General features: G+C 37.0%; 2 protein-coding genes across 8 annotated transcripts in view; one reads left to right on the plus strand and one right to left on the minus strand.

The window, feature by feature from the left end:
• The first annotated feature begins 1,023 nt into the window (after positions 1–1,023).
• LOC140152180 (uncharacterized) lies at positions 1,024–8,202 on the plus strand. Its single transcript, XM_072174481.1, is given in 4 exon segments — positions 1,024–1,313; positions 3,878–4,255; positions 4,780–5,665; positions 5,667–8,202. Coding segments are annotated over 4 exon segments (2,187 nt in total). The 5' UTR covers positions 1,024–1,097; the 3' UTR covers positions 6,374–8,202.
• A 3,909-nt stretch (positions 8,203–12,111) lies between these two features.
• LOC140153103 (synaptotagmin-16-like) overlaps positions 12,112–18,376 on the minus strand; it is a 90,254-nt gene continuing 83,989 nt past the window's right edge. For 5 of the 7 annotated variants that reach the window (XM_072175731.1, XM_072175729.1, XM_072175728.1 and 2 more), the window contains exon 6: positions 12,114–15,725. In XM_072175731.1, the coding sequence (XP_072031832.1) occupies positions 15,528–15,725 (198 nt within the window). In that variant the 3' untranslated portion in view covers positions 12,114–15,527. Of the gene's footprint in view, positions 15,726–18,376 lie in introns of all 7 variants that reach the window. The other 2 variants (XM_072175727.1, XM_072175730.1) reach the window with 2 other exon arrangements.

The raw sequence follows: 18,376 nt of genomic DNA on the forward strand, positions 1-18,376 counted from the left end.
CGTTGTAATTTCGTTCTGGTGCACCAGAACGAAATTCAAATTTCACGATATCTTTGCAAAACGAATTAATCTGCAAGAAATATTTTGTACATAAACATTATGTAGCCAGAGGTTTCCAGTGACATAAAAATCTCAACTTTTTTTTTTTTTTGTGGGGGGATGAGGCTGTGGATCACGAAATGCCCCTTTAAAAATGCCATCAGCTTGTAAATATTCAAAGAAAGAAAGACAGGAGTTTATTTTGTCACAGATTAAAATTGGGATTTATTATATTACTGCGCCCTGCCTTACAAATGTATGCCTCTGATTGACATTGAAATCAAGATTGCCTTTAAAAATTGACGATTGGGAGTACATCAAAGGACCAACGTGACCAACGGAGTGACACGCATTAACGACATTAATGCAGCGCTGAATTCCAAGTTTCTTTTGCTTTAATTACCTCAGTTGTTCGGCTCAGAATTAAAAGGGGACATATCTGACAATAAAACTTTGAGCTAATATTTTGTGGAAAAGGAACTCAAATTTCTATTTTTATGGAAATGTTACAATATGCTAATGTTTGGCTTGTTGTATAAAGGGTAGATGTTCACATTACTTGAAACTTGATGGGTGTCAGGTCAAGGTCATCCGAAGTCAACTAATAAAGATTGTCATATTGTCGTCCAGGTCATCTGAGGTCAACTGAACATATAGATTTAGATTGTTGGACTGCATGTCATGAAATATGGGGGATTTACCATTGAACGCCAAAAAATTTCAAGGTCAAGGTCGAGTCATCTGAGGTCAACTGAATATTGGATTGTACATGTGGATTGTACATGGACGATGTGACCATCATTTAGCACCAAAAATGTTCAAGGTCATCTGAGGTAAACTGAGTAGTATAGATTGTGGGATTTTCACTTGGTACGTGATCACACATTCACACCATAGCGAAGCGAATATTTTCTGTGGTCACCTGAATAGATTGATTGTCTGAAACTATACAGGTGCATGTAATCTCCATTTATTTCAGTATTTTCAGTTGAGTGTAAAACAACAGCCAAGTAATTCACATCGTTTGTAAGTTAAAGTTATAGTCTACTTTAAGAGTAATGGATGTACAGCGTGGACATTGTTGGAGATGTGAAAAGCGTATAGATGGCAGTCCTGTCTACTGCAAGTACTGTTGGATTGCAGTCTACTGCTCACAAGTATGCAGTGTTTCTGATGTCTTCAGACATAGTGTACCAGAATGTGAAGAGTGGGGACATAAAGTATGCAGTAACTCACAATGTGAACAAATTGGACCGGCAAGAATTTTTCGTGAGGTAAGGAACATAAAACAACATTGAGGTGTGCAAATTTGACTTCATTCATACGCGCAGTTCATACTGACGTATATGGCAAGCCAAGGGGTCCAAAAGCGTGGAACTGCTACGCGTGGCTTCTTTCTCGTTACGAGCAGCTGTTTGACCAATCAAAATTGTCAAATTTAATCACGTGGTTGGGTCGTTAGCTGCGCGTAGTATAGTGCTAGGTATCCTCTTTCACAATTATTATCTTGTAATTAATTTACGGAATTAGCATAGATAACGAGCGGGTAAGGAGGCCAAATCACAGCACGTGTCAAGAGAACATAGTTGCTAAAATGACACAAAGCATATTTATTTAGTGTTTCCAAGTTTACACCGTGTTTAATAGCAATTAACTTTATACTCGGGCTGTATTAGCGGTGCAGGGGATATGAAGGTCAAACAACAACTACTACTGATGTAAAGCGCTGTGTAAAGATATTGCAGGGAAAGCGATATCACATGCCACTGTGTAAATATGGAGAGAGTAAAATGGGTCATCATTTTTTTCGAATGTTTGGGGGGGTCCTAAATTTACAAAAAGTAGGCGTCAATAAAATTGCGGCCCTCACTATTTCGGTATCAAAATGTTATGACCCCGACTCCCACCACCGATACACCTTACCCCCTAGACAGGCTAAAATTGTATTGAAATCAGTCTTTTTGAATACAATAAACACACTATCTGTAGTCATCTTATGACTCCCTACATTTTGTCGTTATCAATTTATGACCCCCTCCCCCTTATTTTTCTTTCCAAAAAAGTATGACCCCCTATATTTGGGATCCCCTTCCGAAGAAAATGATAGCCCCCTATAGAACAATCATCATTCTGTTCAGATATTACTTTAATAGCACCTATACCATTTTTTGCTGATATACTACAGATATTTTCATTTACAAAATTAACAACGTAATATTTGTGAGAGAGGATGTTTACATCAGCTCAACGTGTTTAAAACCATGAATCTGATTGGTTAATAAGCTGCACGTAACGAGAAAGAAGCTACGCGTAGCAGTTCCACGCTTTTGGACCCCTTGGCTTGCCATAGACGTAGGCCTACAGATTGTAATTGAATGCTAGTTTGGCGCGGATGGCCCAGCTATGGCCGACTTAATCCTGACTTGAGGGGGTACTACACCCCTGCCAAAATTTGTGCCAGGGCCCTATTTTTGCATTTTCTTAAAAATTATAGGGCATTGCCATTGCGGACAAGTAAGATATGTATATTATAGGGGCAAGGACTACAACTACACGCACTATAAATTTTATTTCAGCACAGACAACAGCTAGTTGTGGGGTTACAGTCAAAAATGAGGAAAACCAATATTTGATCAATAAATCAATAACTACTTGCTTTGAGTTGCTGAATTTTCAGTACAGTAGTTGTAGTCCTTGCTCCTATAATATACATATCTTACTTGTCACCAATGTGCTATAATTTTTGAGTACTTGAATGCAAAAATAGGCATAAAATTGGCCAGGGGTGTAGTACCCCTTAAAATGGACATTTTGTACCGGCGTCACGACAGTTCATGCAACACGCCTAACTTTCACAATACAAGAAAAAGTATCATTTTGAAAGTAAAGTCATGATAATATATGTAGGCCTAGGTGTCCTTAATCTACCAAAATATTGTTGTTTGTTTGCAACCATAATATTTGAATCATTCATTCATTTCATTTCATTCTGCTGCGAACCAGGCGACTATAAAGTTTCTCCATGTACTACGATTTGAAGCCAAAGTGGTAATGACATAAAAAATGGTCAACACATAAGACAAGTTGGATGTTCTTTGCCTTCCCGGTCTTCTTTTCACCATGTACTGGTGTGTAGAGAGCATATCTTCTGCATGGTTCATCATCTTCCTGCATTCTCAGGATATGCCCCAGGAATCGTGGTTGTCGTGATTTGACAGAGTTGATAAGAGGCACAGTGTTGGTGATGGTACAGTTCCTTTCATTACTAACATGGTCAGTGCGCTTGATGTTCAGCATTATTCTGTAACATGATGTGCCAAAAGCGTTGATCTTATTTTCCATGTAAGTACATATCACCCAGGACTCACAGCCATAGAGCAATGCTGTAACACAAGTGGTGTGAACAATCTTTTGTTGCAACAGTGATTGTTGGACTTCTCCACAGATGCTCCAGCTTTGGAAATAGGCTACATTGATTTTAAGCAGCATGATAACTTTGTTTTTAGTCAAAATGAAAAGCATGAGCACTGAATTTCAAGTGCTTCGCTGTGACCAGATCAGGTGTTAGTCTTTGACATCGGCGCGGTAGTAAACTCCAATTTTCCCATTGCTTTATCCGAGTGGTTTGGCTCAAAACTAAAAGGGGACATATATACTGACCTAAAAGCTAACATTGTATGGAGAGAAATGCTACTTTTTTATGGAAATATTACAATATGGCTTTTAAGTTCAAGGTTTAAAACACAAATAGATTATAGAATAGGCCCTATATATTGTTTTCATAGTGAATACAAATGAAATTCTGACAGATTTATGTCTCTTTTTGCACTTTTTGCAGTGTTCTGGATGTGTTGGTACTTGGTACTGTGGTACATCCTGCCAACGGAAAGATCGGCAAAATCATAAAAGCTGTTGTAGAATTCGGACAGAACAAGTCCGACGAGCCGCCACACACCACATACGTGGTACCATAGAGATCGAGTATGGAGCACCATTGCCAAATCCTTATTATTTCGGAAATGCAATTGCAATAGATATGCTTAATTTACCGAATAATGAATACAACGAGACGGAAGAGTTTGCTGGTGATATAGGCCTACACCCAGCGCTGATCAAAGACTACTCAATAGACCTTTTTCCCTCTATCCCACAATGCACTATTCCAGGGGGGTATGACGTAGTTCATCAACCTCATAGATCGTGTGCATCCGATGGTCTTTGACAGGCCGTTGCAATTATTTTGTCTTAATATGGGCATACTGATTCCATATATGCGGATTATCGTAAAGACCATCGATGTTACTAATTATGCAATTATTGAATACACGAGTGCTGCAGTTACGGAGCGATGCAGAACATCTGTGTAAGAGATTTTGTGTTCGTTTTATTTTCAACTCCGAAAAAAAGTGAAACGGACGCCGGTAAAATACCACTGCGTGTCCCGTCATCAGTTTTTCACCATTAGGTCTATAAAATGTATACAAAGTTAGGTTTCAATAACGGGAACCTTTTTGGGTGAATACACCATGTCCATAAGGCATAGAAATGTGGTTTTTTTGCGCCCGAAAGGTATCAGTGATCGTGGCGCCATTATCATCATTATCGGGGATTCCTTTTTTGTGATGAAGGCACCAGTCGAAATGTCCGTATTCCAGACTGTAATGAACATAACTCTGTACTCCCCCGGGGAGATGATGTATTTTGCGACACTCATACCCCCCTGGAATAGTGCATGATGGGAAAGAGGGAAAAAGGTCTATACTTTCAGCTGGGTGCGGAAATCTGAGAAATTTCATCCATACAGTTACTTCTTTACCAACTGAATTTCAAAAAAAACTTCATACAACTTTGAACGACTTTGACCCATTTGTGCAGGCACGGAATGTCCTTTTCCTGTTCATGATGATCGCATTTGCAAATAAACGTGGGGCAATTGTGACCACAATATGGTATTCACTACATCTGTCAAAGGATCATTATGAATTCCTTTCAGAGTGTCTGCAAAAGCTTAGCCGAATGACTTCCAAATGTTTGAGTCAAGTAACTCAGGGCATCATTGATATTTCGGCGGGAGATTTAAACCTGATCAAGAAGGTGTGGGGAAAATGGCTCTCAATTGAATGCTGTCGTCAAAACCCAAACTACATCAATCTGCAACAGCAACGTCAGAAATTGGTAGGAACTAGAAATAATATGACTCCTCTACTAGATGAATACAAGAAAGAGCTTAACGCCGAAGATGCCGAGAACTTTGAAGAATGGCTAAGAGACGGGATTTTCCTTGCTACATCCGAAGCTAGGAGGAAATATTTAGAATATTGAAACCCTACACTTACCGGGTATGTGTTCTTTCAATATTCAGATGGACATGTCGCGGGAGCCATTGATCTTAAAACAGATATACGGGCACGCGTAGCTTATGACATCGTCTTCAAACACCCAGAGCAGGTTGACTTTGTCTACTGTGTACCACCAGATCTCCATCCGTTTGGTACTTGGGATGATCTGTTAGTGTTAGTTCAAAAGTTCGCTAAAAGAGCATCACTCATTGATATGTACCACAGTTATATCAGTAACCAAGTACAGGAAGCCATCATGCGTTTGACAAATACAAACCAAAGCGTGTTGTTTGTCAGAATCGAATGTCGAGATGTCGACAAAAAGTGTACCGCAACCACACTATGATCGCATCTTCACGTCAAACATAGCCGACTACATAGGTACACAAAGACTTCTTGCTGCTTTCAAGTTTCATTGGAATTGGTACCTTGTCATTGGTACAGCTAATTTTCATAACCCTTTGACCACGGCAGACTTAATAGCGCGTGTAAATAATGGATCCGCCCGTAACATAATGCAACGAGCTCATCTGGATATTGGAAAGCTTGTGCCTAATCACCAACAGCTTGTGACGCGGTTTGTGACTGGTACTTACCAAGAGTACATGAACAATATTGGCGACTTTGTTACTTTCTTAAAGGCCGATTTCCTCGCATGCAATCCGCACAATCCGATCCCAACATTTCAAGATGTAAAGAATTCTTCAGGTGCAGGTTTGCGTATGAGAGACTTTCGTCAGGGACTCGACCAGGTTGTTCCTTTTCAATATCGACGGAACGTCAGACAAGTTAACATGCTTCGTGGGCAAATGGCTCAAGTATGGTGGAATGGTATATACCATGACAATAGGATAAAGAAAGCATACAGAAAATGCAATTTATCTGATAATACGCTCCAAAATAACGTAATATTAGTTCCAATATCGCTCACTTCTAAAATTAACATAATAAACACAGCACAAGAAATAAGTCCCCCTCTCAACATTTCGTCATAACATTGTAAGGTTAAGTTTTGTTTTGTACCAATAAAACTAACTTTGAAATAATTATATGACTGTTTACTTAAGTGTTGTGTGAAAATGAGATTTTCCATGACTTTCAGGGCTGAATGAGCCTAAATTGAAGGCAAAACTGCCCTTTTCAAAAGTCACAAAGTAAACCCATGTGGTTGAGTGCAGTTTAAAATCCTCACCAAGTGAACATTTTACTGAAATGTGTATCGATTCTTGATCATTCAACCGTGCAAATCCCCTTCTTGGTGCAGAGTTCAGCACAGTGAGTTGTAAGATGGCCTGTTCCATTCCTTGTCCCAATAGGCCTACTTTGTGACTTTTGGAAAGGGCAGTTGTCTTCAATTTGGGTGCATTCAGCCATGAAGTCATGGACATTTTATAATTATTTCTTAGGAAGTTTAATTGGTGCAAATTTTAGTTTACGATGTTGTGACAAAATTTTCAGAGGGGGACTTATATCTTGTGATGTGTTTATTAGGAATAGTACCTATAATTATTAGGAATCGTACCTATAATTGATCAAATGTGCTTCAGTACTTTACTTACTTACTTTACTTACGGTAATCAGATCTACAATCCCGGTCATAAGTAGTTGGAACACTTGTGTAAAAGTAGGATTGTTTTAAAGGGCGACTCCGGCAATCATAACATGTTAGAAAAATAATTATCAAGCATGAATCACATAGTTTTATTTAAAAAACAAATTCATATTGTCCATAAAAACGAATGTGGTTATGACTTCCCAGTAAAACAATGAAGGCTGACGACAAATGAGCACAAATAACCATTACGTCATTACACTCAGACAATTTTGGCGTGGGAATTTTGAATATCGCGTGTTGAGAGCCGAATGTTTTTATTCCTTTTTATGGTCAATATTTGACCTGACAAACAACAAATTTGGCTGCAGTTCCATTTTAGGTGCAAATTGGGACTGGCATAAACATTACAAATATGCCACAAAATCTGGTTTGAAGAAAATTAACCAATTCCATATTATAAGATCGTATTTCGTGATACACAGCATCATCCCCATCCTTTTCTCAAAAAAAGTTGAGATTTTCATACCACTGGAAACCTCTGGCTGCATGTTTCTGTACAAACAAATTCTTGCAGATTAATTCGTTTAGCAGATATAGTTAAATTTGAATTACGTTCTGGTATAGCAGAAGTTCCCGAACGTAATATAGTTTATCCCAGGTAGGTCAAACTATACCTTTTCTTATCCCAGGTAGGTCAAACTATACCTTTTCTTAATCCTAAGAGGATGAGGAATACTTTGGTGTGGTTTTTAAATAGTGTTACACCAATCTGAAGGCTTTTTATGCCTAAGTGGACAACTTACTTCCTGTACTTTACTTAAGAAAATGTTAATAAAAGAAAAGTGTTTGTGTGGAACTTGAACCCACAATAAACTCAAATCAGACAATACAAATTGCAAGTGCAAATTAATATAAGTTTGTTTGGATGAAATAATTTAATATGTATACACCTGAATTGAAGATACAGACTTGAGGCATACACAAATAACATGGAAGAAATCTGATTTTTAAGGCAATATTATAGCTTGTTACTATATCACAAATACAAGTATTACCTTATTGAACATACATGAAGGACAACTTGTACCATGCCGTAGAAAATACTAAATGAGTATTCAAAGCTGCAGAAGTGTACTCCCAAGTTGTGTTGTTTAAACTGCATTACATTTTCACATCATTGAAGGAGAATATTACTGATGAATACATATGCTTTAATCTGATTACATAATTATTGAACACATATACACTGGTTTTAATAGATCCGGATATTTGCCACAACATCAAATAAAATGTGCCGTTTCCCACCATGTGGTCGCGCCAGTGTCGAACGTGCCAATGGGATAGCTAATCATAGCTTCACGCTCTGTGCGGGTACAGTGATGTCATAGCTATTCAAAACCTTTGTGTGTATGATGACATCACTGTACCCACACTGAAATGTATGAAGTAAAATCTAAACATCACTGGGCTGGAACAGACACGTTTTACTTGATTTTACGGTAAACGCTGTTCCGTTTTCAGTAAAACCAGTGGATGTGTTCAACAATTATGTTTATAACATTTAAAAGAACATGTTTTCATCACTTGCATTCTCTTTTAAATTGGAGCTAACCCAATTGTCAAATTTGTTCACAATTAGTTTGTACTACTCGAAATATTTCAATTATACTGAGGCCTGTCCATCATGTCTAGCATACCAGAAAGCATATTCAGGAAGACAGTTTGGTTGTTTTCTACTTTTTCTGCCATCAGAATTGCTTTTTGTCACAATATCATGTCCACGAACAGCATTAAACTGTGTGGATGATGGATTGACCAAGTAGCATAATTAATCAAACCTTCTCTGAAACTATTAGGCCTATCTATTCCAGCTCCAGTGAAACCTCATTAATTTCCATGGACCTTTGGAAGCATTGAAATAGGTATTAGAATTTTACTTTGAAAAATCAATAAACCGGTTTGTAGTGCTACTTTTCATGCCCCTCCTGTGAACAGAGGCCTAATCCTACCCAGGACAATTCGCCAGCGAAGTGTTACGTGTAATCCGATTTTCACTATGTCAACTGGCTCTCGCTTTCGAGTTCTGCATCACGATCGAAATGATCGCAACACAAAGTCTATGACATGTTCTACCAATTCCAAAAGGTGCGCAATCCAGTTACCAGGGAGTTACGTAAGCACTTCGCTGGCGAATATGCATGAGGTGTTACTGAAGTTGGAACTGACAGTATCAAACACCAAGAATGGACTATTCCAGCTGAACTCCTGATACACCCCTATGGAAGACATGACCTTAATCTCTAACACACCGAGTGTGAATTTCAAATAGTGTTACCTGAATGGAGGATTCCATTTGTAATCTATACTCCCTGTGTGGGAGATTAAGTTCTTCCATAGGGGGTGTAAGGTGTATGGATTTCAACTAGACGAGCCCAATATCAGAATATGTTTCACTTTCACAAAAAACACTCCAAAAGGTTTTTAACAATTACATTTTGGCACATTTCACAAGGCTAAGCTGTATTCTTTCCGTATGTGCCCTGGGTACTCAAGTCATTTTTGCTTGGCACTTATTTTTTCCATTATTTCCCATTGTTTACAATAATAAACCCTATACCAATAGTGGGGGGAGGTACTAGGCAGGGGAAGATTTTCTCCTCCCATGGATAAATATTTTCAGGTGATATGGGACAGGAAAAAAATGGAACATTTCTGTTAACATCCCTCTTTGGATGATCTTTCGCCTCTAACTGGTACAAAATTCACCCCTCCCCAAATGCCAAGACTATACAATCTAATCCACTCAGGCCAAAGTCGGAATTTTTGAAAATTGAGTTACTACCATTACCAACTTGCTCAGTGCCTACAGCTACTGATGTTGAATCCCAGGTCTCTTGAATACTTGGTTGCAAAGTTAAGAACCTTTTATATGTCCATTTTCTTATGTTTTTTATTGTGTTTTTCTCCGCACTTTTTTGTACCCGAGTTTCATTATTGCTGACTTTAGCCTGATTCGATCAGATCTGGTCACATTTACGAACACAAGTATCAGTGACCAGATGAATGCTGCTATTTTCACCATATTACCAATACTGTGAATTTAATATGTACCTACATGGAATTAATATGGCAGCTTGAAATGGCCTATTAGAATTTATGGACAGCTTTGACATTGAAGTAATTAGACTGCTTAGAAAGTGGAGACCATTTTGATTTTTGAGAAAGTCGATATCACGGTAAAGGAAGGAAAATAAATCTACAAGAATTTTTCATTTTGCAGTTACTTCAGAACATGTATATACATGTACATAAAATATTAAAAATTAGTTTACATAGTAATAAAAATAATTCTGTATGATAAACTTTTAAAACTTTTGATCATAAATTAAATATTGTTGCAGCTGGTTTGAATTAAATTTCGTTGCTTGCAGAGGAACACAAATTTGATACAGCAGCACATGGTTTTTTATTCAGCAATTTAACTCAAATATTTACAAATATCTCAGAAAAGGGACAAAATCAGTTTGATGCATGTGCTAAATGGAACAACTAAAGAGATGCAAATATTTCTTTCCTATAGTGCATTTTGCCCAATAATATAGTCGGTGACGTCAGATTTGTACGTGCCCAGCATCAAATATTTTTTAAAATTCACTCAAAGCACTGATGTACAAGTGCTACGATGTTGCAAAGCTGCCCACATGAAATCAAAAACACTTATCTCGATGTCACTGACTGCAATAAAGTTTGTTTGGCTTTTTTTAGGCAAAAATAATAATTAAGACACCTAACATCGTGTATTGATATAAATTGGCATGCATGCAGTTGGGCGCAGCACTTACGCTAGCTGCACCTGAGTAATACATGACTGGCGCATGCATATGTGAATTTATGCGAACATCAGCTACGCTCAAATATCCACTGTAATATATTAATGTAGTAATTATTGGTAAAACAATTTTCATTTTACCACATAGCAAAAGCCTGATATAAATAATAATAATATTGAATGGTTTATTTTCGTGTGATACAAGAATATATTGCACTCGATAGAAAAATATTCTTGTATCACACTCAAAGCCATTCAATATTTTTGCAGTAAACCTTTGACAAGCGCGCATTACTGTCATGTTAGAAAGTGGGAGCTAACAACGCGTACGGTGCTAAGTTCATTCATAAATTTTCACTCGGCAACAGCAGATCGCCTCAGCAGCCAGTGCGTTTCAACGCAGTAAATACACAATGTATGCTTAAAATACGCTCTCGTCAAAGGTTAGCTGCAAAATTTTATATCATCAAGTATTGACTTCACTATTATAGAAGATTTTATAACTATTGTCTCAATTTGTCTGAATACCATCTATACACTAACCATTCTCTTGCATTATATACTGTTAAATTACAAGATTAAAACAAAGTTTCGAGCAATCTTACACTCTGGTGGCTAGTGACCAAAGATAATTTGTTTGATCAAGTTTGGAATTGGGACTCTTGTATTCATATTCACATGTATAATGCTACCACATAAATACTATGATTGTTTAACTTGAAAAAGGCAAACAGTTTACATAGAGTAATATTTATATAATATTGAATGGCCTTGAGTGTGATACAAGAATATATTGACGAGATAGAAAAATATTGCACGAGTCAAGACGAGTGCAATATTTTTCTATCAAGTGCAATATATTCTTGTATCACACTAAAATAAGCCATTCAATATTATTATTATTATTTATATCAGGCTTTTGCTATGCGGTAAAATGAAAATTTAAGCTTACATAGCCACCGGGTTTAAGCAATGTGTATTATAATGTAAGCTTAGCTTTTGACCTTCTTGTTTCTGCTCTTTACTCACCAAAGACAATTTCGGAATAATTATGTATAGGTTTATTCGTAGATGTGGATTATATTATTTTTCTAAGGTTATCATCATCCAGAATTGCCGCGAATTAAGTTTGTGATTTTACTTGCTTATACAGTACGAAATCTCTAGTGAGCCGTTACGGTGTCTGTAGTGTATTGTTGTGCTGTTGTATCATGACGCGTGTTGGTGCTGTTACCCTGGTAACGCGCGACGCGTACGCGATACGCGTACAATATTTAAAAAATATTGTATTGCATCCGGGTATTTAGCAAATATTGTACAATATACACTTTTATTGTATCGCTCAAAAGCCTGATATAAATAATAATAGACAATATCCCATGGGAGAGTAAAACAGTACACCTATATCATATGTATACAATACATGACAAGTAATGAAATGTAATAATGAGAGTATTGGAATATATATTGCTTATATATCATTACACCGATATCGATATCATTGTGATTTTGCCGTAATGCTGAATAACAGTTTAAAATACTATAATCCATCCTTATGCAACTAACCAGGCATGAGGCTGCACTTTCCTTAAAAAAACGATAATGTGTGTGTAATTGGGCAAAAAGTACCAAAAAACAGGATGAAATTAAGTTGAAGACATTTTGACTAAAAAAAAACCTGAATTCAGTTTTAAAACTGAAAATTCTAATGCCTGAACTAACCTGTGATTTGCAGCGTGTTAACAGCAACCAAGGCAAAAAATGGCTTTGCGCCATAAAAAAATTGTAGTGTCGCCCTCTGGAGTATAATATAATACAAAAAGGACGGTTTATTATAGTTAGATGCTTTCAGCAATATACCATGATCACAATGATATCATTTTATGTGTACTTTTCAAGTTTTAATGTCATTTTCAATCCGTCACCATAAGTGGTTCATTTTGCCGGAGTACAAGAGATACCGGGCAAACTCCCATACTGTATACGCTTTTATTTGTGCGAAAGTTTTATTTTCACAAATTTTGGGAGACAGCATGGCAGGCGTGAAAATAACAACACATGAAAATATAACTTTTTATAAAAATTTACATTACCCATAAACAAATAAACAACTTGCACGATTTCCAAACCACCCAAAATCGACAAAATTTCTGTTCACAAAAATAACAGCGTATACAGTTTTGTGATAATATTTCAAACTGCATGGATATACACATTTTTACTTATTCATCTAGATTAGAACAAGTTTTTCTTATTCCAACAGGCATTACAGAAATACATTGCTTGTGAGTGTCCATGATGTATGGTACCTTGCCTATGGGGTACTCCACAGAGCAGAAATTTATATAGCTGTGTATTGCTATGTACTGCTATAGACAGACTGATATTTAAGAAAAAAAAACACAATTGCACAATTACTTCCTTAAGTACAGTGTAAAAACTCAAAAAAAAACTTTTGACTAAAATGTCTTATACCACTTCCTAACATTAGAATTCAAGTCAAATTCATGATTTATGTAACATTATTTAATTTGAAGTTATATTAATAACCACATATGGGAAAATATCTTAACTTAAAATTACATTTCATATCAACAACATTCGATCTTACAAAGTACATTCTATTGTTGCCTTTAAACTCATTGCACATAGCATTACCTATAATACACAGATAACCAACCTAATAAGGGAGGAGAGAGGGCAAAACCTGATTACAGAAAAACAGAATTTTACCCCCAACCCCATGGTTCCATTCTGCCCTAGTCCCGATCTGGCTATACACCTGTCTACCATTTCAATACATAAACAGGGCACATTTACAGGTAAAATCAGGCCATGAAAGATGAGGAATACAAAATTATACTTTGATCGGCTTGTAATCGGCAGGACTTGTTAGGCTTTTATTACGCAGCAAAGTAGACAGACATTAAGAGTGATAAATTTAACCTTTTAAAATGATCTATATTTTGCGTGTTAAAGAAAGTAGACAAAGTATTGGACTTCAATAAATAACTTGAGAACAAGACAATTCTCAAAATATATTGATATTAAATCCGCGATATTATAAGACCTGCTGATTACGTGCTGATCAAACCGTCGCCGAAACTGTGGTCCTTATCATGCTTATGGATCTCGGCTTTTGGCCCCTCAAAATGACAAGGCTGCATGGTTGCATACCTAACCTGCTACCAGATTTACTTATTTACTATTAACTTACTCCCTCTGGTCAAGCATGTATGGTGAAGTAAAATCCATGATAGTGTATCCAATGTTTTTGTGACAATGTGTATCTCAGCAACTAATATTATGCACATCAAAAGGTACAGTTTGTGGCAGAGAATGGCAGTTGTTTACATTTTGAGAGCGTGCACAGCACGTAAACACGGAAGTGGAATTCTGATTGGCTGATTCAATCGTCTGACAATCATAACAACAGACCGATTATCTGATTGGTTGATTATGTTGGATCGGCGCGCTTGAAGGGAACACTAGGGACTGCCGTCTTCTCTGAAACCAAGTGTACATAAATCATATTCTGTGAATTCTTCAGAATTTATCTGGTCTCTCCTACATATATCTTATTATCCTATATTTAAACTGATGCATGTACATGATCTTAGTTATATCATTATTATATTCCAATTATTACCAATGTGTTAAATTATTTACCAACATATGTATTGAATTACATGATTATTATTACCAACATTATTAATTACATTATATTATTAGTATCATTATTATTATAATTATTAATATTATTATTTTCAATATTGCTGTTCTTATGGATTTGTTATGGAATAATGCTGCAATGGTGAATCATCACAATCAGATCGCATCAACTAGGCTGGTTGCAGCTGAACCTGGCGCAAACCTATCCGCACTTACGATTGTAACATCCACCAATTATCTGTGCAGCTCCCCAAATTCCAATGGGTAAAGGAAGTTTTTGATAACCAAACAACTAATACATTTGAATTGAAAATTGAATTGAATAAAATTGAATTGAATACTAGGTTTAAGGACAAAAACCTTCAAGTTGTTTCATTTTATGTCACATATTCACATTTAACTACCTATTAAAAACTTAAAACACTTCTATTCCAACCAGCACTAATATACCCAAATTAGGATGGGGTACCATGTAACAAGTCTATGCAGGCTGAGCACAATTTTAAATTATCTCAAAAAGATTAATTCTGTGGCCCCATGCATGAACCTGATATTCCACACAGACACTAAACTGAGAAAAATCAATTTGAAGTTTTTCCTCCGTGCGTGAACCTATGTGAGAAAAATAATACTGCCCTCTATAGGAAAAAAGTTTGGTTATCCAGGCTGTTGGTTTTATTAGCAAAGATAGATAATAGGGATACTTAGAGTAGGACCTTTTTCTTTCTTATTTACCAGACTATGTTCAGTTCAGACTATGATCACTATCTGATATGGCGCAAGAAAGACGAATCACAAAAGTCCAGTGACCGCGCTACCCGAAATTTTTCGGACGGGGTGGTTAGTGGACATTTGCGGTCAATCTTTCTTGAGCGATCGGAGTCTGCATGAGTATAGTTGGTAACTGAGAAAAAAAACAGGTCCTATTCGTCGGACTAATGATACTCTACATGATGATGATTATAATTTAAAAATTGTGCAATTGTGGGATATCAGGTTCATGCATATGGTCACAGAATTGACTGATTAGCCAAACAGAAAACAAAACAGGTTGCATAAGAGCTAATCATTATAAAGTGTGAGCTTGGTATTCTTATGAATCTATTAGAGCATGCCATCTTGACACCTGTTGTCCTCTTGATTCCCTCATCTCATTCCAATGAGCTAACTCTTCTTCACTGCTATTACTTAAGCCCATAGAGAACCAACCAATGGTATCCTTACGCTTCATTCCTTTCTTATTGAATACTGTGAACAGAAGGGTCACATCGGCAAGCTGAAACTGGGCAACCTGGAGACGAAAAGATAGAAATAGACAAGGAAAAATAGATGTTAAGTAAAGAAATAAAACAGTGGTAGTATCATTTATACTTTATTTCGTGTAAGGCAATAAAAAGTGACCATGAATCATTTTGATTCCAAATCAAAGGGGTGAATTTCATGAATATTTTGGGCCATACCATTTTACACAATTAAAACAACACAATTTAACAATTGGACCTGCAGCTAAAGTATGTAAATACAGATAAGATATAATAGATTGGATGGTAATAGTTATAGTCCATTTGGCTTCCTCCCGAGAGTGATGTCAGTGTGTGCACATAGTCATAAAATTGTGTCTTAAAACTGGTGCTTTTACACACACAAAGTCTGTACATCTGCAAAGTAGATCTGACAAAGTACTGATGCCACTCTCTTGAGGAATGAAAGACAGAGATAATAAGAATTTATCGGTCTCATGTCACTGTCAATTATGATCCTTGATTCGTTTACACAGGTTAATAGCATGTAAAAGGAAGGCCGATTTATCTGGTGCAGATCGGAGAAAAGGAATAGCAGAAAATGGCGAAAAATTACGTACTTTTACAAGGCAAAAAGCAACTTTTCTAGGCAATGTTGACATGGTGCCTTCGCGAAAGAAAGTTTCCTACTATAAAGACCTAACTTTTGAGATGGTTTGTATGTTTGAAGGTGCAAAATTAACAATAAGGCACCCGGTTATACTGCCGCGTTCAGCAAGTCATCATCACGACACTTGTAAACAAACCGTGCTCGAGTTTGATTGACAGATGACGTCAGATGCGATAAATTCTTTTTATCTCTGTCTTTAATTATATAGCGTTGTATCATTCCAAAGACTAATTGGTATAATATTCAACCTAATTAGCAACTTTGGTGCTAAAGTCACTCATTTTCAGGGGTGCTTTTACACTATGAAATGAAAGTTACAAATGGGATCATACATTAACATTCAAAACATAGTGTTTGAAGTCAAAATCATTATAATCTTGGAACTACAAGGCATAGAAGGTATTTTCATTCAGACATTTGATGGAATTTAGCTGTACAAGGGTAATGAAAAGGATAGTTGTTAACCTAAACAATTCTGTAGGGGTGCTTACTTGGGGGAGGGCGCAAATTTAGTCAAATCCAGTATTTTATTAAAGTAAATTTAGGTAAACAAATCCAGTAAACTACTCACGTCTTTAGCTTTCGCCATCTCGGATGATGGCTTTCTCAAAAGTGACTTGGTTCACTGCTTCTCCCATGAAAGCGGCTGTAGCCTCATTCCCAGAGTGTGATGGTACAAGCAGTGAGTCATATACGTGATCTAGAGTGTATGAGCCTATGTCCCGGTTCATGGTGGCGGCCCCCTTTCTCCTGATCCATATGGCCTCCCTGACTTTTCTTTTGAACTGATTCGCTTCCTTGTCAAGTATTGTAGCTCCCTCCCAATCTATAACATGGTTGTCGGCAGCTACATGGTCCGTAATTGCTGACTTGTTGAATTCTGTGGTAGATTCTTTCCGTCTTGCGCGGGTGTACTTCTTGTTTTCCGCTTTCTCTGCATCTTTCTGGTGCTCTTTTAACCGTGTGCCAAACGCTCTCCCTGTTTCACCTATGTATGATTTTTCACTACCCTTGCAGTCAATGTTATAGACCACCTCGCACATCTGGTTGGTTTCTCTCTTGTCTTTAGGGTGCACTAATAAGCTCTTAATAGTGTTATGAGGTTTCATGGCTGTTGCGATTTTGTGCTTCCAAAAGATGCGCTTAAGCTTCTCTGAGAGGCCTGCAACGCACGGTAAAACTACCATACCCTTTGACGGGTTATCATCGTTGCTCTTCTTTGAACTGTTACTCTTGATCTTACTTGTTGACATTTGCTGCTTAACACGGTCCATTGCCCACCTTGGATAGCCACAGTTTTGAAGCACGGTTCTGATCTTCTTTTCTTCTTCCTTTTTATCTTCCTCCTCTGTCACTATGCTATCCATTCTGTCAAACAGTGTACGAATGAACCGGGACATAGGCTCATACACTCTAGATCACGTATATGACTCACTGCTTGTACCATCACACTCTGGGAATGAGGCTACAGCCGCTTTCCGCGGGAGAAGCAGTGAACCAAGTCACTTTTGAGAAAGCCAGAAAGCTAAAGACGTGAGTAGTTTACTGGATTTGTTTACCTAAATTTACTTTGATAACCAAACCAATCCTACAGATGAAACTGTTCAGTGGACAGTATTTTATTTCATTACACGTAACACAGGTCAACATCGAAAATATAATCTAACATCAAGATATCAATTCACATAGACAATATTATCTATTAATATTTAACATATTAGGCCCCCTATATTTACCTTTAAAAATGCTGTTTGTAATGAATTAAAAATTTGAGCATTAATATGTGACCCCTCGGCACAACTGGGCCCTGAAGTCGCCAATCATCATTTTTGAGATATTCAACCAAAATATTCTGCTTGAAATTAGCTTTAAAATGATGTATATCATGTCTATAGTACTTGACATTTAAGTAGTGAAAAATCAATAAAACAGTCAATAAATCCTTTGTTTCCTATTGTTTATTGTTAAGTTCGATAGAGCATATCTCAATAGTGGCACTGGCGACATCCGGGCTCAGTTGTGCCGAGGGGT

This window comes from Amphiura filiformis, chromosome 5, assembly GCF_039555335.1.
Source record: "Amphiura filiformis chromosome 5, Afil_fr2py, whole genome shotgun sequence".
NCBI classification, from domain to species: domain Eukaryota; kingdom Metazoa; phylum Echinodermata; class Ophiuroidea; order Amphilepidida; family Amphiuridae; genus Amphiura; species Amphiura filiformis.